The 21,319-nt window shown below is 39.4% G+C and overlaps 1 protein-coding gene across 5 annotated transcripts in view; it reads left to right on the top strand.

Annotated features, from left to right (window-relative positions):
• DGKI (diacylglycerol kinase iota) overlaps positions 1-21,319 on the top strand; it is a 303,622-nt gene that overhangs the window by 271,922 nt on the left and 10,381 nt on the right. For 4 of the 5 annotated variants that reach the window (XM_060776823.2, XM_067469251.1, XM_067469250.1 and 1 more), the window contains 3 exons: positions 12,711-12,748; positions 16,644-16,764; positions 21,221-21,257. In XM_060776823.2, coding sequence (XP_060632806.2) covers positions 12,711-12,748; positions 16,644-16,764; positions 21,221-21,257 — 196 coding nt within the window. Of the gene's footprint in view, positions 1-12,710; positions 12,749-16,643; positions 16,765-21,220; positions 21,258-21,319 lie in introns of those variants that run through there. The other variant, XR_010910056.1, reaches the window with a different exon arrangement.

Below are 21,319 nucleotides of genomic sequence, written 5' to 3' on the forward strand. Positions count from 1 at the left end.
TTTGCAATGTCAGGAGAATGTATCCTATTCTCTTCTATACCATCACATCTGAATGATAAGATTATTTCACTTGATCCTTGCAGAAACTTGACTCCATCATTGCTTATCCCCACAGTTGGGATGAAATATTACTCTTTAATAGGCTGCTTGGGATACCAGTATCAACCTTCATGTCAATGGACTATAAAGTAGAGCTTATAGATTTTCCTTATGTTATCTTATTGCTCTGTTATGTTAAGTATTAATGAGTGTCATACAGCATATGAGTATTTTCTTATGGATTCTCTTCATTTTAATTTTGAATATCAGCCCCTGCTGGCTAGCTTTTCTTTCTGCTTCCATTGTTTTCCTCCTTTATATAAATTCCTCTCATGTTCCATTTACCACCTGTGCCTCTGTGACCAAGAAATGGCTCTACAGTTTGATCAATATCCCTAACCACTGCAGAACTATAAAAGCATTTATGAGCTTACTTTGAAATGGAGAACCAAAGCCGCAAGCACTCTTCACCTATCATACCAAGGACATTAAAAGCTTCTGTTTAATGACAGTGAAATAGCTGGTTGAGAAAACATATTACCAGAGCAAGAATGAAGATTTCTCATTCCTGGTTGGCTTTTATGAAGCATCAGGCACTGAATCTTTAGTACTTATATTTTAGCGATTGTGTTTGCATGCAGAAAGAATGTGTCCTTGCACAGGACTGGACCCTGTGCAGAGCTATTTCCAAATAGCATTACATTTCCATTTTATGTTGACAAGGGATAATGCAAATCATTTTACTTTATAACTGAAATTTCATTTTTATTTACAGAAACATGCACAGACCTTCACCTAAGAGTATATCTAGGGGAGAAATTAATTCATGGTGCTGAATTCTTAGGCAGGGGCCCAGTCCCTGTCCCATGACTACATGTCTCTTGATTGTCCCTAACATTTTCAAATAATACGTAGTTGATCTCATGTTGCATCACTCTAAGATTGCAAAGCAACACAAAGTAGTTGTTTTACCCAATACATTCAATTTTCTCTTCGGTTCTTTAGCTGGCTGAGGTTTCTCTGTTGCAAACAGAATGGTAAACTTCACATAAAGTGATGTTGATGATGTCAGATCGGAGCAGGGGGATTTCTTGAAACAAGAGGATCAGATCCAAGGCCCACCAGTCATCTACTTACTAATAAGCAGGGCTAGTGAGATGTCACTGGAAAGCTTTATGGTTGAATCTACTACAAAAGAGGTATGGTTGAATCTACTCCAAAAGATTCCGAATTAGGCTTTAAATTTCAGGTTGCAATCATACTACTTCGGGAACTTATGTCAGGAGGAGCTAGAACTACCTTCTCCCCCTGATATAATTTCCAGTGTGAATAGTGAAGGTCCATTCTTGGAGGACGAAAGCACGCAACAAATGTGTAATTTTACCCAAGTTTGTCATGTCCATTCTCACTCAACTTTTGGTTCCATTTCCAATTATGTCTAATTCATATGTGGGTTAGGTTCTCTACCAGCAGCTGTCACAAACTGAATCAAAATATTAATAAGATAAGATCAGAAAAAGGCATCGTAGTGCTGTCATTTGTCTGAGGCGGTTCTACATTGACAGGTAATGTGGATCTGACATCCAAGAAAACAGTTGAGTGCAGATATGTAGGACTACAATTGCCATCTATAATGGATCTACTATATAATATATCACCAAATATCATGCCCCTGGACACTACTATAAAGGAATGTATGTAAATTCACACTACTGGACACTAGTATGAATGAAAATATCACAACCAGTGACATGAGGCTGGACGCTTATTGATAATATGTCTGGGCAGGATGGTTCTTTCGCCAAAGATTCACTTTTTCTTCAAAAATCCTACCCCTGTGCCTCCAATTTGGTAGCGAGATGTAGATAGATATGTATGGTAGAATGAACACTGCTTGTCGTTTAGTCTTCTTTTGGTTTAAAGCTGCCACCAACCCAAGTTGCCTTAGGATTTTTAAAATGAGTTTCTGAGGTAAACTTTTTCTCCTTCTGCCAACACTGTTCTTCCCCTAGCTCCCAGAATGACTGTTTGGATAGGAGGCATTTCTGTAATATCAGGGTGTTAAAGTTACTGGAGTTATCACAAAGGATTAATGATAGATTGAGGAACAATAGAGACCTTTTTGAAAGTTAAATAGAAAAAGATTAGTTTATAAAAACAGACAACTAACTACTTCTGAGAGGCAAAAAACGCTTGACTTGTTACAAAAGTTCTATAGCTTGATGGTTGCTAGAATGAGTTTCTTCACTTAGTTACAGTCAGAGCTAATCAAACAGATCTAGTTGCTAGTAACAAAAATCCCTCACTCTACTTCAGAGAAATAGTAATGAGTTTCTGACTAACCTATCCTAGATAGTCCCCTGAGTTATCAGCTAACTCTTCCCAGAGTTCTTCCTGCTAACTAACTCAGTCTAGAGAGCTAATCTCTTGTGCAAGCTCCCACAAGAAATCATGTAGCTGCCTGACCTATTTCCTGTCAGCTAATCAACCCTGTCACCCAGACACTCTCTCCCTGAAAACCCAGTTTCAAAAACACTTCTTCACCCACCAGCTCCCAGTTCTCAACTCTCCCAGAAGCTGAAATCTTTTTCCTCCTAAGACTTGGCTCCTCCCACTTGCTCTAGCCAATTCCAGGAGACCTCAAACTCCTCCTATCTTCTATCTATCCTCACTCAAGATGGCTGCTTCCCTGGCATACACTCCCAAAATGGAAGATTGCCATACTGTTATCGAGGCTTCCTTTCCAACCTACTGTGTAAGATTCACTACACCATCCCTCCTCCATATTGCTGCTGCCCACACATGATTCTGGGGGTACACCTTCCTACTACTGGGTCCTGTGATGCATAAACGAGGCTGGAAAGAGGGAGAGTGAACCCCCCCCCCCTTTACTTCTTCATGATAATCTGGTAGGAAGAAGAACCCTCCAGGGTCAGGTAGATGGCTGTCTCACTGCTGTAGCCAGCAGCAACGCAGTGACCAGGGGTAGGAGAGGACAGCCATTCCATGTCCCTGGGCTGCCTGATCCCAGACAACTGCAGCCAATTCTGCTTGAAACTAGCTCCAACTTTTCTGGACAGGGTCTTATCTAGGATAAACCTGACTGCCTTTAGGAGTTGAATTTTCCCCTGAGTTACCTTAACTTGGAGGGAAAGCTGCAATGAGTAGCTCTCCCCCAGGACTGATCCAAACCCACAATGGCTCAAGTGCTCAATGTAGGTCTTGCCTAGGCCTTTGGGAGATCAGGATTTGAATCCCTGCTTGATCATAGAAACCCAGTAGATGACCTTGGGCAAGTCTCATTCTCTCAAGTGAGAGGAAGACAATGGGAAATTCTGCTGAAGAAATCTTGCCAAAAAACCTCTATGATAGAATTGCTAAAGTAAAACCAGGAACTGAACCTGGCATTCAGGGGCAGCCTTATTGTTAGACAGAGTGGGTGATCACCTCAGCTAGCAGATGCTGAAAGGTAGCTTGAACAGAAAAGAGTGTCATCTGTTTTGCTTTAAATGAAAAATAATAGTAATAAAGAAATGTCTTGCACTGCTCCTGCTGTAATTTTCTGAATGCACAGTATGGTGGTTTCTGAAAGACATACCCACTATCTACAAATCTTAAATAACAGTTACCAATTCTTTCCATATCTTTCCCCAATCAGCTACCATTGCATTCATAACAATGTATTCCCCATACATAGCAACATAATTTGAATTAAAACCTTTGGTACACAAAATACTAATATTTTTAAATTGTGTTCTGGATATCTTGTAGGGAGTTCTGTGGAGTTGCCTATCCATTTATACACTAAGTGTTGTCCAGTATCTATTATCATGAGCTCCTGTAAATATAAATATTTTGTAAAAGTGCTATACTGTGTATGTGGATTTAAAGACATAGCAGTTGTCTTAGTTTGGATCAGTACACAAAAGGGTCTTGTAACACTTTTAAGACTGAGATAAAGGAGTTGTTAGCGTAAGCCTTCATAGACTTGTCTGCTTCAGCACCCCATGCATCTAATGAAATAGACTTGAGACTATGAAATCTTATGCTACCAATGTCTTTCTCTCCATCTCAAAGGTGCTATAAAATTCTTCTGCATGAGTGAGGATGGCAAAAGTTGTTTTTTTCATATCAAATCAATGCCAGTGAATCACTTAGCAGTGTACTTTACAATGCAAGTCCTTTTCCTTGCAATTTGTATCAGTCAAGTGCATAGCCCTGACTGGGACTTACTTTGGCAGTCAGAAGAGACATGACTTGAATTTGGGTTGCAACATCCAATTGTCAGAATTCACTGAAAAAAAGAAAAAGGAAAAAGATTGAAGATAAACCCATTGCATTGACTTCAATCCCCGCAGGCATTGGCTGACAAAAAACAAGTGTCAACCTCTCTCTTTAAGCAGGGCCTGCCCTGTGAAATGTGTGGTACTCAGTACAGGTGAGTGAAGTGTTGCTTGCCCAGGGGGAAATGGTGGGAATAGATAAATGGGGAAGACAATTGGTTATGGCTTATGGTCTGAGTCTCCTACATGGCGAAATATGTAATTTAAGGCGGGATGAATGAGGTCAATACCCTAGCTATGAGTATTGAATGATAATTTCTTTCCAGTGCTTTGTGATGCTGTCTTATGATCACAGGCATATTTGGGATGCTGTATCATATAGAGGAGCCACCCCCTCCCCACAAGAAAAAATAAAGCCAGCAAACTAGAATTTATATCTCTTTCAGAGCTTAACAGATTCCACAAAGAGCTGTGTTTCATATTTCTACAAATGGGTACAAATTGCACATCTGTTATCTGAAATACCTGGGATCTGAAGTCTTCTGTATTTCATTCTTTTTAGATTTTTAAATATTTGCTAATGAGGTATCTTGGAGATGGGTGCCTAATCTAAATGCAAAGCACATAGCCTGAACATAACTGTATACAAAATATTTTAAAATAGTTTTGTGCATGAAATAAAGTTTGTATACATCGAACCATCAGAAATCAAAGGTGTCACTATCTCAGCTACCCATGTGGTCACGTTTGGATTTTGGAATGTTTCTCATTTTAGAATTTCAAATAAGGGATGCTCAGCCTATGCCTGAACATTTTTTTTAAAACTGCAGCTATTTAATCTTGTAGAAATTGATACCATAAAAATATGAACTCAACACAACCACTTACATAAATGGATGTAATAGTGATGTTGTTGTTGTTGTTCATTCGTTCAGTCGTCTCTGACTCTTCGTGATCTCATGGACCAGCCCACGCCAGAGCTCCCTGTTGGCCGTCACCACCCCCAGCTCCCTCAAGGTCAGTCCAGTCACTTCAAGGATGCCATCCATCCATCTTGCCCTTGGTCGGCCCCTCTTCCTTTTGCCTTGATACAAGTTATTTATTTATCGTGTCAGAAGCGTGTTGAGAGTACAGTTAAAATGCATTTTAAAACAAGTAAAAACAATTTGGCATTATGCTAAATGTCCTTTGACCAGAAGCTGGCCACTTGGAGTGTCTCTGGTGTTGCTGTGAGAAAGTCCTCCATTGTGCATGTGGCAGGAATCAGGTTGCATTGTGGTAGGCGGTCTGTGGTTTGCTCTTCTCCACACCCGCATGTCATGGACTCCATTTTGTAGCTCCCTTTCTTTAGATTAGTTCTGCATCTTGTGCTTTCTAGGAATGCAAAATGTACTCGCATGTGCTCTTGACTTTAATAAAAAAAGTAACATTGACATAGCAAAACAACCACCACAAGATATTTCTCATTGTAGGACATTTCAGTGAAAATTTAAAATAAAATTGAATTTTTCATGCACAATTAAAATATTCTTAAATTAGTCCTGATTTTAGGAAATAAAGGCCATTCAAAGGAGTGCAGTCATAACTGTCTGCCAGAAACTCATAAGGGAGTTGGTACTGAAAAGCATGCATACTCTTGTGTACACACCACCCAACCTTTTGGGGGATGTCTCACCTCCCCAATTACTGTGTGGATTAGAATACACACACACACATACATACACATACACACACTCAAGTATATGTGTGTGTGTCTGTGTAGCATTTATAATAATAGTAATAGTAATAATAATAATAATAATAATAATAATAATAATAATAATAATACACTTTATTTATAACCCTCCACCATCTCCCCAAAGGGGACTCGGGGTGGCTTCAATGAGGCCAAGCCCAAAATAATACAACATAATAAACACACAATAACAAAATACATCACAACAAAATATGAAATAACAAAATCAACAATATAAAATAGCATAGTAAAATCAGACACAGAGGGCGGGCCAAATGTATGAGGTAAAATGTTAAAAAGTTAAAACCCTAAGTGAGATAGGGATAAAAGTGCATTTGTAGGAGAGGAGCCCAACAGGGAGGAACCATGGGATTTAGCCATTTTAGGGGTAGGAAGATGCTTTATTCTGAGGGCAGCTGTAGGCTAAGACATTTCTGTTAAAGGAAATGCTAAGTTTTGAAAGAAAATGTATCCACTAACACAATATAAATATCCATATTATATGCATATTAAAATATTATATACATATTAAACTCCTGATTAATATGCACCCGGATTGGAGCATATCTATGACATGAACCTTTGTAAAACATATTTCCCATCTATCTGTCTGTAGTAGAGCTAGAATGTAACAACAAATAGAATCATTTTAAAACTTTCATACCAAACCAAGAAGAACCAAGATCAAAACTTTGTCACTGAGAAATGGACCCTCTGCAATACCACAAAGAGTTCAATTCCGTGCTTTTTGGGGTGTCTTTATGGAATTGACCAGATAACAAAGTGAGTAATAAGAAAGGAAACCTATGATTAGGCTTATAATCAGCAAATAACTAACCTTGAATGCAGTTTTTCATATCTAGCAGTTCAAGTTATAACCCTCCCACAAAAAAGTACACTTCACAAAACATTACTAGGGTACTAGCTTGGTATAATCTACAGTGAGCAGGAGTTATTATTTCCATCCAGCATTGGTTTCCAGTGTCCCAATATTCATGAAAGAAATCATGTTTCTTCACAGTGCCAATTGTGCAAAATTTACCTAATGGACAGTTTTTTGCTGGCAACCTCAGCAAAGAGCACAAAGGTTTAAAGATACATAGAAAGCAGGTTACTACTTTTATCCTCTGGCATCTACCAAACAGGAGAATGGAGGACTATTGATGTGCCAGCCAATCCAGCCCAGGGGAATGCATGATGATGCCAGCTCAGCGGGTTTTGCCAGTTATCTGGATAGAAGCCTAGGATATTCACTTCTTTACACCTTTCTGAGTTGCATTTCTCCCAGCTTTTTTCAAGAAAAAAAATCTACATATCCACACAGAGAGCTATAAAGAATTTCAACATTTTGCCTCCAATGCTCATCTCAGAAAAAGTCAGGAAAACAATTATTGGATGGCAGTGTTTATTGAATGGAATAATGCTTTGCGACATATTCAAGGCTTTCAGACACTTTATGGCATGCTAAAACCCGTGCATAATTCATGTTGTGTATCCTGCAGCAGTGACACTTGTCATCCTGTGAATAAATACATTTTTAAGGTGTTCTTTGGACCATAATTGCACATTGATAGTGTCAGCCAATTTCTTCCCCCCTACAGATGAGCCAAGCCAAAACGACTTGTCTCATTTTATGTTCATTGCTGTGAGTTTTTAAAAACCGTTTTCCACTTCCAACACTGGTTACAAATATGTATATAAGGTTGAGATGTGAGTCTTCATGCTACTTGCTTGATTTTTCCCCTCCTCTTTCCTGCTGCTCTCTTTTCCGCATGTTATCTTTTCATCTGATTGGGCATCCAGACTTTTCATCTCATTTGCTGACTGTGTAGCGACTTCCAAACAGAATTAAGTGGCTGAAATAGAGTGGGGACACTGCGGTCCTCTTGATATTTTACACCATCAAATATGAATAATGATCAGGAGTCATATGAATATTTGGGAATCTAAAATGTGTGGAACAACCAGATTGCTGATTCCTGCCACAGTCAATGACAAGATGGACAGATCTGGTTGATGTCAATGAAGAAAGGAAATGTTGAAATTGCTTCTATCAGAAAAAAAATAATTTGCGTAGAGCCAAGAAAAATTACAATATGAAAATATCTGAGCATCATTTCAGTAACTTGTTTAACTGTATTGGGCTGATTCTCTAACTGTGAATTAGGGTTTACTTAACCTTCAGAACAGTTTGGGTCAATAGATTCAAGGACAAATAAGACATGACTGCAGAAGGTGCTTTATATGTTACCACATGCTTGCCTTGATATTCCTTGAGGGGTGGTATGGCCATTTAAAGTCTAGCATGTGTGGAGTGGGGGGAGGGTTGACCTCTTCCTCCTGATAGACATTACTCTCTGGACCATTCCAGCTGTTTCTTATGGCATTTTAGGAGTAGACATGAATGCTGCCAGGAGAAAACATAGTGGGGGTGGTAGAGGGGTTGAGAAACCATGGAAAAGGTTTTCTCCCTCCTTCAAACTGTGTGCCCCTGCTGCGGTCTAAATTGCTCCCAGTTTAATTAATTGGAATTAGTTATCTTGCAGACTTAGAAGAGAGCAATAGCAAAGCCTCTATAAATCTTGCCAGGAACCCCCATCCAAATAGTGTGTCTCTATGTGTCAAGACAGTTTCTCTTGACATATGAGGAAATTTGCAATTATTCCTAAATACCTCTCACATTTTAAATGGGTGTCTTTTCTTCTTTTGAACACATATGTACTATGTGTACATGTGCCTTTAAGTCACCTGTTTACTTATGGTGAGCCCATGGACTTCATACCGTTTTCAAAGGTAAAGAACACTCAGAAGTGGTTTGGCCAGTTTCATCCTCTGAAATATAGCCTATAACAAAATAGATTTTAATAATAAACTTTATTTTTAGACTGCCCTGTCTCTCCCAGGGGATTCAGGGCAGTTTACACATACAAAGACAAATATTCAATACCCAGCATATACCAAAACATTACCACAATAAACATAATAAGGAATAATAACAGCATTGTACTAATCAAATGAAATTAAATATCAAAATAAAAACATAGAACAACTAATCACTAAACAAGTACATTTAAAAGCATGGTCAATAATAAAACATCTAGAGTACAAATTAGGCAAGCATTTGGCTGTTAGTTGTTCTTAAGTGTACCATAATGGCCACAAAGTACAGATAGGACAGCTTGCTTTTCAATGGTATTAGTAAAGCGCTTTAATCCTCCACTTCCCCATATGCCAAAGTGCAAATGGGGAAGGGTTTTTAGTAGCTTTTTGAAAGAGAGGAGGGTGGGGGCTGTTTTTATTTCTTTTGGATGGGAGTTCCAGAGGTGGTGAGCAATCACGGAGAAGACCCCCTCTCTTGTCCCCACCAGCCATGCTTGTGACAGAGGTGGGATCGAGAGGAGGGCCTCCTCTGCAGACCGCAGTGCCCGGGATGGTTTGTATAGGGAGATGCAATTAGACAAATAGCCTGGACACGAACTGTTTAGGGCTTAATAGGTAATTACCAGGACTTTGTATTTAGCTTGGAAGTAGACCAGCAGCCAGTGGAGCTGTCGCAACATAGGAGTCATCTTCTCACAGTACGGTGCTCCAGTTAATAACCTGGCTGCTGACCTCTGGACTAATTGTAGCTTCTGAACTATCCTCAAAGGCAGCGCCACATAAAGAGTACTGCAGTAGTCCAAATGGGATGTGACTAAGGCCAGGTCAGGCATCTCAAGGTATGGGTGCAGCTGGTGTACAAGTTGTAAATGTGCAAAGTTGCTCCTGGTCACTGCTGACACCTGAGGTTCTAGGGAATGTGACGAATCTAGGATCACCCCCAAACTGTGAACTTGTGCCTTCAGAGGGAGTGAAACTCTGTCCAGCACAGGCTGTAACCCTATATCCTGTTCTACCTTGCGACTGACCAGGAGTACCTCTGTCTTGTCTGGATTTAATTTCAGCTTGTTAACTCTCATCCTGTCTATTACTGATGACAGACACCAGTTCAGAATCAGGATGGCATCCTTGGCTTTTGGTAAAAAGAGTAATAGAGTTGGGCATCATCTGCATAAATTTGACACTGAACTCCAAAACTCTTGATGAGCCCTCCCAACAGTTTCATGTAAATGTTAAATAGCATGGGGACAGAATTGAACTCTGTGGGACTCCACAGGCGACAAGTCAGGGAGTCGAACAGGAGTCCCCCAGCTCCACCATCTGGGTCCGTTCCCTCCAGGAAGGACCAGAGCTACTGCAAAACAGTGCCCCCAACCCCCATCCCAGAGAGATGGCCCAGAAGGATACTATGGTTGATGGTATCTAAGCCATTGAGATGTCCAGGAGAACCAACAGGGACACGCTGCTCCTGTCCAGTTCTCTTTGGAGATCATCCCCCAAGGTGACCAATGGCACCTCAGTTCTGTAACCAGGCCTGAAACCAGATTGGAATGGATCTAGATAATCAGTTTTATACAAGAAACTTTGGAGTTGTGAGGCTACCGCCTTCTCTAGAATCTTGCTCAGGAAGGGGAAATTTGAAACTGGCCTGTAGTTATTAAATAGAGTTGGGTCCAGTGCTGGTTTCTTTAATAAGGATCTTACTACTGCCTCCTTGAATTTAATTGGCATTATGCCTTGGGTCAAGAAGGCATTCACCAGCACTTTAACCCATTCTGCCAGTCCATTCCTGGCCGACTTTGTGAATATGAGTTGTAACCAGGGTGAGTCTTGCTTACTCTTCAAGATCAAACAGGGTCTTGTATGGGATGACTGACTGGCCCTTAAATTTAATGCAGGTTTGATTTGTTAAAAAGTTGAATGACAAGCATGAAACAACAGGGCACAATGAAAGATGATCTGGTTGATAGGAATGGATGTGGATGAATTGTTTGGTGTAAATTAATGGAACTGCAGAGTGAGAGGCACAGATGAAAAAATTCTCCATCTTTTAACTTGTCTTGCATTTTCTTATTCATTTCACTTTCCTGTGTTTTTATACTTTAATCATCTAGCAGTGCTTGCATTTAAATTAAAATAGCTTTTAGGCACATTTCAGAACCATATTTCTATTGGTGCAAAGTCTGCCTTAGGTAATGCAGTAGTTTTTTTTGTCTCTTATGAAACTTCACTGATGTGTAATATGTGTTGTGCTGCACACATGATAAAATGAGAAATTGTCTCCATGTTATAAAAAACACTGATGCAAGAAAACCCTTTTTTAGATATAGGTACACAGGAATTTTTTAGGGGCGCAGTGTGAAACACATTTGTTAAGTTTTGTTACATCTTTTTTCAGTTTTTTAGTTCTGTCTCTTGTATTTGCACATCTTTGTAGTGTTACTCCTAATGAGGTCCTTGTGGAATTTTTGCCATGGAGGTGCCAACCTAGCATTGAAGAGAGATACATTTCTGCCAGTTTGTTGTGCCTTTTTGTTCTTGTCCAGTTGGTGTAGGGTTGCTTTATCCTAACCTCTCAAATCCAACCATCAATTCTATATCCTATTCCATTCATTGTATTGTGCATATTGTTAATTTACATTTTAATTATGAAGATCGAGCACATTAACAGTTTGAATTCTCACTGACTTCTATGTTTTGTTTTTTAAGTAGTAACTGTTCTTCTGAATAATTATTCTCTACTCGCAATCCATTATCCCAAGAGCCTTGTTGGGCTAGAAGGCAATATATAAATGCTTTAAGTTGGGTTGGCTAATATCTCAGCCAAGGAGCACTCTACCATTTCAACAGACCACTATCTGCTCCTGCAAAAGGATCAAAAACTCTTTTTGCCCCCAAGCACCTTCTAAGGGGCACAGAGGTATTTCACTGTTTTTGGGATCTTCCTCAGCCATTGTAGGCTTGGGGAAGATTACTTTTTTAGCCCTCCCTGTTTGACTTCCTTTTTTAAAAAGCCATCTCCTGGGCTTAATCTGGCCTGGAGTAGACACAACTCCAGAACATTTGAGGCAAAGAAAAAGAGAGAGAGAAAAGAAATGTTGTTTTTAACTTAAAGGTGCTACTAAACCTGGTGTAAATAGTTTTTATGCCCCTAGAAGGAATTTTAATTAATATTAGATCTTTTTTTTAAAATGGCATTGTGAACCAGAAAAAAATATTTCTGGAGACAGATTCAATTTTAAAAGTTTTGGACTTGAACACAAATTGATCATAGAGTCATGCTTGATAACTCTGGGAGCTAAATAGAGTGATTCATGGAAAACCACAGAATCTTTGGAACCTTTAATACTGCCCTATAACTCTAAATGGGATACCAATTTAATGTAGGGTAGAGAAAATATCTTTGGGGTTTCTTGCTGCAATGTATGTAGAGCCACTTTGAAAGGAGAATGTATAAATCATTTGGGGTGGGTGGGTGGAAAACAACTTTACAACAAGGAAAACATTTTTGTTGACATGTATCAAAAAAACTTTTTTCTTACAGCAAAGCAAAATGAGTAGATGTGTACAAATAATGACTAGTTTTGGTATTTATTGGTATTTATGATATTTACGATGCATTTGTAATGCACATGGTTTGTAATGAAAATATTTTTATATATTTGTTTGTTTCAATTCTTTTGCAAATAATTTGGGGACTTGTTTAGGACATTGAAACAATTCACAAAAGTATTTACTGCTAACAATAACCCTCCTCTTTTTCCCCTTTTCAGCACTTTTACAGTCAGTAATAGCTGGTGATTTTTTAAAAGTAAGTAAAAGTCTAATTACTCTGTCTTACGTATCTGTTTGCTTTCCCACTCAATTTCTCTCTCGATTTCCATTTAATAATATTTGTTTATTAAGTAAATTACTATGTTATCTTTATATTGCTTAAGATAGTTTAGTACATCATTACTGTAGTTTGGGTCTGTATGGTTAGGGAATGAAATAAGCAAAAAGCCACAAAAATTATGAAAACTGTGGCCAAGATATTGCAAGAGCTTTGTAGGTGGAACTTACCACTTCATTACATGGGGCTTTTTTTTAGAATCCTAAGACTCTTCTCCATGAGAAACAGTGGCTTTGCCCCCAACTGGAGGTTGTGACGTGAAGCTTCACTTCAAACACAGGACCCTGCCTGTGTTTAGCGGGCTTCATTGGATCTGCACCACGTCAGTGATGCTTCCCCCGTGTGATGGAGGAAGCATTGCCAAGATGAAGTTGTGTGTGAGATGACAGAGTGGCCCCTCATGCCTGTCATTCATCAGGGAGGCTGGTGAAATGGCACCGGGGGGGGGGGGGAAGTCCCCCGCGTGATGAAGTCTTATGTCTTAGGCCCCCATAACTTGCTCCAGAAACTGCTATGCTCTTGTGATCTCTTCGCCAATAGCAATTTGGTGGCTCTTGGAGTTTCACGAGCTGGGAATCTGAGAAGGAACATGCCAATTAAGGACATCTTCTGCCAAGATATGCTGAGATTCTCCAGAGGTCTCAGTGGAGAATGCCATTGCTCTGTATCCAGCAATAGGAACATATCCAAATCCTTCTTTCATCCCTTCTGTTCTCCACTAGCATTGGAAATTGCCATTGTCGGTACCCATTGCAGTGACATAAAGAGTCCTGGTGGGAGGGACTTTGATCATTGCAAAGGATGGAAGTAGAGAACTCTGCAATGACAAAAAATACAGACAGGTGGACTTTGTGTATGTCCCTAACCAGATGTCAGCTGTGTTGAACATGGTTCTCATCTAGTTTAAAAACATGAAAAGGACTTTGTTTGATGTCAAAAAAAAAAACATATAGTGGTGCCAAGTAATCCTGTAAGGGGTGATCTGTTAGCTATTTGCCCCCCACAGATTGTGAGCACACCCACAAGGAAACCTCATGTACGTTAATGGTGGGATGCTTTCTAGGACACTTCCACAAGTACACTAGTCCTAAGCCATAGATGATCAAAACCACCACTTTGAATGAAACATGAACCACCAATGTCAGCACATAGTGATATCATCATAATGTCCAGTCCTATTGTGGATTAACAGTATTTTACAGAACAGCATTTTACAGAAGTGGAACCTCGAGCCTCTCAAACATGCTGAACTGAGGCCAAGGTGATTTGTCATTCTTCAGATTTAAAATTAAAATAGGTAAATGTGCTATGATAAAGAGGCATTATCAAATTCCAATTATCTAGAACACAAGAGTACATTGCGTTGAAAATACAATAATGTCTTGATTGGATTCCTTGCCAATAAAATAGAGAGCCATAGGCATTAATATGGATTTGAAATAAAGAATTGCCTACAAGGCCTTTTGCAATAAGATGTTTGTTATTCTTAGAGCTTCTCTGCTATGTTCTTGGTTTGTCAAGATACTGCACAAGTTGACAAATTACTCATAGTTAAAATAGTAAACAGCTACAGCTACCCCAGATAATAATCTTAGCAATACTGCAGCTTCCAAACACGCCAAATGGATTGCTCAGTATATATTCAACCAGCTATCAGAGTAAGCAAAAGGCAACATAGTCTATCATCTCATGATCTGATGTATAACCAGTTTCACAGTACATTAGTCTCAGTTCCATTTTGCACTTCATTGCAGTTTCGGTATTTGATGTGAATTCAGTTCAGATATTAAGGCAGTTCCTGGAATACCATGACTATCCTATATCTCTTCTGACTGCTAGGGTAGAAAAGGGGAGGCTCCCTTCATTTGATTCTGTAATTATCCAACTGTACTGTAATTGAATCATTTGTTTTTCAAAAGGCCCACTTCAGACCATTTTTTCTTGAGTCAAATGTTCACTTCCATTCTGGATTTGATTTTATGTCTCATATTTTATGTGCATTTGGCACTTTCTTCACTGTCGGAGTTTAAAACAGTAGTTGTTCCTGGGAGCAATTCTTATCTCTTAATTAGGACCAGTTCATGTAATGCTTACAGAATGATTTCTGTGGAGCATATGATGTGTTACCAGGGCCATCTTTGGATACATACAATTCTTCCTGCCAATCCTGTTTTGCAGATGGTGGTAGCACATTTCCCTCTCTGATCAACTGATCTGTTCTTTCTATCCAGTTTGAAAGTGTGTTTGTGGCACCATGGGGATGTCATAGCTGGTGTAAATATGTGAACACTGACTTTCTTCTTCTTGGCCAGCATCTTGTTTGTGACATGTGTACATGAATGTGAAGCTCATACCATGTATTACCTTCTGCCTCTCCATTTTTATATGTCCATGAATTAACTATCTCCACATTGCCCAATAAATCAAAAGACATCTTTGGTAATTTACCTTTAAAAAATCCTGACCTCTTTATCGGGTACCCTAACTCAGGGTAGTTTACAATCAAATAAACTTCAAACAATAAATAACTGAAAAAGATTAAACAGATTTAGAAGGTTAAATAGTTTCTAAATTTAGATACAGGCAATATAAAAGTGGGGAAAATATCTTGAATAATAAAACACATGCAGTTTGGATGAAATCAATTTGGCTTTAAGCTTCAATAAAATAAGGAACTTTCTATATATATTTTTAGTGGAAAGGGAAGAATAGAATAGAATAGAATAGAATAGAATAGAATAGAATAGATAGAAACTGGTGGAACAATTAATGTATTAAAATTAACATATTAATCAAAAAGTACAGCTCAAAGAAATGAAATTATTAATATCCTCTTTAAGAAACATAATAATAATAATAATAATAATAATAAAACTGACACGATATGAGAATTTAAAGATTGAACTGCAAAGACTTTGGCACGAGACACTCAAGGTAGTCCCAGTGGTGATCGGCACACTGGGTGCAGTGCCTAATGACCTGGGCCTGCACTTAAACACAATTGGCGCTGACAAAATTACCATCTGCCAGCTGCAAAAGGCCACCTTACTGGGATCTGCATGCATTATTCGCCAATACATCACTCAGTCCTAAACATTTGGGAAGTGTCCGACATGTGAACCAATACAATAGCCAGCAGAGTGTCTGCTGTGGACTTATCTTGTTGTGTTTCAAATAATAGTAGTAGTAGTAGTAGTAGTAACAACAACAACAACAACAACAACAACAACAACAACAACAACAATATAACAATAATAATCATAACTTTATTCTTATATCCTACCTCCATCTCCCTGAAGAAACTCAGGGCAGCTTACATGGGGACCAAGCCCATTATAAACAAAGGTGGTGCATTGCCCCATAAATAGCCAATTTACCCCCAATCCTGAATATTGTGTAAAGTAGTTTGGTAAGGAGGAACTCACAGCTGAATAAAATCCTACATTTTCTGCTTTGAATTGGAATATATGGCAGTGTGGACTCAGATAATCCACTTCAAAGCAGATATTATGGGGATTTTCTACCTTAATATTCTGGGTTATATGGCTGTGTACTATGAACTAAACCAATTGATTGATTGGTAGGACATTTATACTTGATCTTGGCTTTACTAAGAAGACATAACCTTCTTTAAAGAAAAAAATTATCAGTGCCAGCAAACAAGTTTAAAAATACCCAATTGGCATGTACTAGCCAATGGGATCCACAGTTGGCACCATTGGCACATACATATTACTGTGTGTTACCAGGTGAACTTGTTTATGGCTACCCTTAATTAACATTGTTTTGCCTATACTTTATGTATTTTTTTCAGTTTATAGAATGCTGTACAAAGGGAGCTAATCTGTTAATCCAGGGGCCTGACCACTGTTCTTTACTTCATCATGCTGCCAAAACTGGGCATGGGGAGATTGTGAAGTACATTCTAGATCATGGTAAGTGACCTGATGTTAGCTTTTCAAGCTTGTGTAGCATAAAGGTGACTGAGCTATGATTTATTTAGAAAGGACATTCAAAATGGTTTCTTCAGCACCTTGTCACACGGCCTCCAAAAGCATCTCATGTTGCTCCCCTTCACTGCAGGGCGTGGGGAAGCCACTGCTCCCTGCCCCACATTGTCAGGCTTCTCGGGCAACCGATCCCATTGGGGAAGCATAGTGCATATATGGAACATGCAGCTTGCCCCATTTAAGTCAACAGCAAGAAGAGAAGACTGCCATGTTGCTGCGATAGCAGCAGCTCACCGATTCCGCTCTCCTTCACCCATGGAGCCAGCACATCATCATCTGGTGGGAGATGGCCAGCTCCTTGGGTGTCCAGGGCTAGAGGCGTATGTCACCAATTTTAGCTCCATATGATGAAGTTGTTAGAGTACTCACCTCATTAGTAGGTGAGTTCTTTATGGGTGAGTACTTTATGGGGTGGGGATATAAGAGTTTATCAGAGAGTGTCTATAAAACGAGTTAGGTGGCTATCTGTTGAAGATGTTATAACTGGAATTCCTGCATTGAGATGAGGATTGGACTCAAAGGCCTATGGGTCTCTTCAATTCTCTGGTATGTTCTGCATTGATTTGGGGTCATCTTGAACTGTTTAAAATATAGATAAAATAAGATTGTCTCCCTTTAGCATCTGCCAAATTCATTAGGTACTATTCTTTCCATCATAGAGAAAAACAGTAACTCATTAGTAAAATTGTGTGACCATAAACTATATGAATGGGATTATAGTCCCTTGTGATGAATTGCCTACCTTTTAGGCCAGGGAAAAGCTCAGGAAGTGGGCCCAGGTATTTCGGCAGCTATTTTGTGAGATGGTGCAAGGAGGCAGCCATCTTAGAGTACTCATTTCTTAGTGGAGACGGAGCTTAGGAGCAGCCTGGAGGGAAATGTGGAGAACCTTTGTGATTGGCTGGGAGAAAGTGGGTGGAGCTTAGTTGGAGTGCAGGAAAAAAAATTGCCTGAAAGGGTGCGTTTTAAAAATCTGATAGTTTAGTCTGGTTCTGGGAGTTGGTGAGTTTAGTCAGGGTCTCAGGGTTGAAGAAGAAAGTTGGGTTTTGAGAGGGTTAGGAGAAGAGAAGTTAGAGAAGCAAAAGTGGTTAGTTAGAGAAGATTGTTAGCTATCAGGTAGAATGGCTAGTATAGGGAATAGACAGATTCAGGGGAAAGGACTGTCTGGAGTTTCAGGAATTTTAGTCAGAGGGAAGTCTGCTAATTTCCTGAGGGAGTGAAGAGTTGTTTTTGGAACTAAGCACTGAACTGTTTTCAAAGTATCCAAAAGCTTCATCTCTTTTTTGCAACCGTTACACTAAAGTGCCTGTATTGTTGAAGTTCACACAAATAAACAACTTTGTTCTTTGTTCAACAACAGTCTCAGTGTGCCTCTATATAAAGAAATATTCTTAACAAGATAGGGAAACAGAGTTTCCAGATTGGTGGCAGCAACAATTTAAAAGAATCTCATTGTTATTTACCTCGGTGTTCAGAGCCCTGAGTGTGAATCCAACACATTCAAGCTTAATTAAACCTCCGGTCATGCAAGAAATGAAAACTCCTTTTAATTTGGGTGGTTGCCAGTTTCTACACTAAGGTTACCTCAGAATATTGTGTATTGGGGCGAAGTCTCTGCGGCTTCCAAACACTTAAGTTGTTTTAAAATAATAATTCTTTACATTTGGTGACACTGCAGTGGGATCTCCAAACTAATGGTGAACTACGTAATAGATTACTCCCCTCTCTTATTATACTCCTCCAACCCACAGTTTTGAATGGATGCAGGAAGACTCTGAGTAAATGCATTAGCCTTGATTGAAAGGAAGGGCTTTGTATTATGCACACTGAAGTGGGGAGGGAGTTGGGAATCAGGAGATTGCAATCATTAGTACTCTGTTGTTTGCCTAAATACCTAAAGGCACTACATACCATCTGATCTTGGAAGCTAAGCAGGGACAACACTGGTTAGTACTTGAGTGGGCTGTACGGTGCTGTAGGCTATATTTCAGAGGAGGGAAGTGGCGAAATCACCTGGGAGTATTCCTTGCCTAATAAAACTGTACAAAATTCATAGGGTCACTATAAGTCAACAAGCAAATTGAAGACACACACATACTCACACTGCTTGCTTACCAAAATTGGGACACACACTGTTTGCTTACCAAAATTTCTCTTTTGCCTTGTTTTGAGCTCAGGAAAGCAGTGACAGCATAACTTCTAACATCACCCTCCCCACTTGCCTTACACACAAAGGCCATCACAGACACTCAAGCTGCTTTGCTTTCTGGGATACCACCAGAGAGTGTGTTTTGTGTAGCTAAAAGCCAGAGAAGAGGGGAGAAGAGTCAATAATTTGAGACAGACCAATGATTACAGGCATTAAGAATGGACAGAGGTCCCCACGGGGCCAGCCTCCCCAACGCTTTCCACTTTTTACTCTTTTCAGTTGTGATCCCCCACCCACTCTATTCTCTCTGTATTTCCCAGCGCCTTTTATTTATGTATTCACTTCCCTGCACATTCCTCTTTCTCTCTCTTGCTCTTGTTTTGTTTTTGTTTCCCTCCCCCTCCCTGCTGTTTTCCTTGATAGAAACCTCACTCAAGCATTTCCTTTCCGGATTTCTCTTGGGCTGGTTGGCACTCTCTGTCTCTGTGCCTTGGTCCCCCTTTCTTGTTTTTGCTTCTTGTCCTTGGGTAAAGGAGCCAGCTTCCTGCTGTGGCAGGATGGCAATGCCATTAGCTTTCCCAGTTCCAGCCTCTCCTACATCTATGTGGCTTTTGTCCTATGCCAGAGGAGATTTTGGAATGGTTGCTTCCATAAAATGAGGGATTGGTTTAAAAAAAAATATCAGAAAGGAGGAAGATTGTTAATGAGCACGAGATAGTTCTGGAGAAGTACATATATTCAAATAAGGCAATTGCAAAATGTAGAAAGTTACTACCAGATAGATCAGGATCCTACCCCATCCATACAGCTTATTATTAAAACCATGGTGCAGAATGCTTTATCCAGTGAGGAGGTCTCAGATAGCAGATATTTTGTTGAGGCCATAGCTATACACACCAATTATTTTATATCTAAGATTAATAAACCAGTTTCCCTTCCTCTAGGCCCTAGGGAGACCCAGTCTCTCTAGCTCTTCCAGGGCTTGTAACTCTTCATTAACTCTCTTCCCCATTTGCTTTCCTTTCCATATTACTGCATCTTGTCTTGACTTTATTTTATAAGGCTATAGGTAGTACATGTCCATTGCTACAATTGAAGAAACTTTTAGAGCAAGAACAAGAAATCATGGTAATCAAGATGCTGAATCAACAGAGTTGAAATCCCAGTTGAATCCTCCCACCAAACTCAATTTTCTATAAAAGTGGCAAGATTCACACTGGTATGACGATAAGCGAATTCCATTCCCCTGCTTTCCCCTCTCCTCTCTCCAAGTTGTGCAAGTGTCTTTGCTGATATTGGCAATGGTGCCTGGCAAGGGCAAGGAGCTCTATGGGCCACCACTATGGCAATAAACAACACACAAGATAAACAACGCAAAAGGGCATCCAGGGAGTGGAAATGGCTCAGACCTACTTGGCGGTCAGGACTTTGCTCCCACCATTGCGGCAAGTGTAAATGCCTCAGTAGATGTGGAAATAACAAATTGTAAATTGAACAATATAGACAAAATAGAAAATGTTATAATAATTAAGAACATGTGGGATCCAGTTAGGAATTATATAGATAATGTATTAAGATGTGGAGTGGAAAAACTGAGACTAGACTGATATTTCCAATGTAATTTCTGAGGTTTTTTGTATAAATTGTACAGGGTGGAGGGTGGGAGTGGGGTAAACAATACAAATTTAAGACAACAACAACAATAAAAGGAATTAGACATCCCTCCCCACCCATCTAAAAAAAAATGCCTCAATAGCAAGGCTTCAGACCAGCTCCTGATTTAGGTACTCGTGTAGATGATCCACTTCTCACTTATAGTAAGTTAACTGAATACAAACCACACTCAAACTCTGAATTCATATTGTGGCATTTAAAGAAAAATGAAGACAACAAGGGAAAGTATGAGGACAGAAGTGAAACTGGAACACTAAAAAATGTTTTTTTTTGGTTTCAGCAAAAAAAAAAAAAAAAATCCCTCAAAACATACACCTAAACCAGACAAACATAACACAATCCAATTAAATAATAAACATAATTGCTTTGAAACTGGGACATTTTAAAATCAACTGAAAAGGTGGGACTAATAGTGACAATTGCTGTCAATTCAGGCAAGTAAAGGGTATGGGTTAGGCATTTATTTTATTAGATTGAGTAAGAAGCATTAATTTTCATGGTGCCTCTTTACTGGAATCATTCTTACATGGATGTGACTTACCTTGTCTTCTTTGACAGGCCCTTCTGAATTGCTGGATATGACAGATAGTGAAACGTAAGTCCTGCCTTCATGTCTTTGTCACTTGATTCTTTTCACCTCATTTGTAGTTTTGTTCA

Source organism: Anolis sagrei, chromosome 5 (genome assembly GCF_037176765.1).
Source record: "Anolis sagrei isolate rAnoSag1 chromosome 5, rAnoSag1.mat, whole genome shotgun sequence".
Taxonomy (NCBI): domain Eukaryota; kingdom Metazoa; phylum Chordata; class Lepidosauria; order Squamata; family Dactyloidae; genus Anolis; species Anolis sagrei.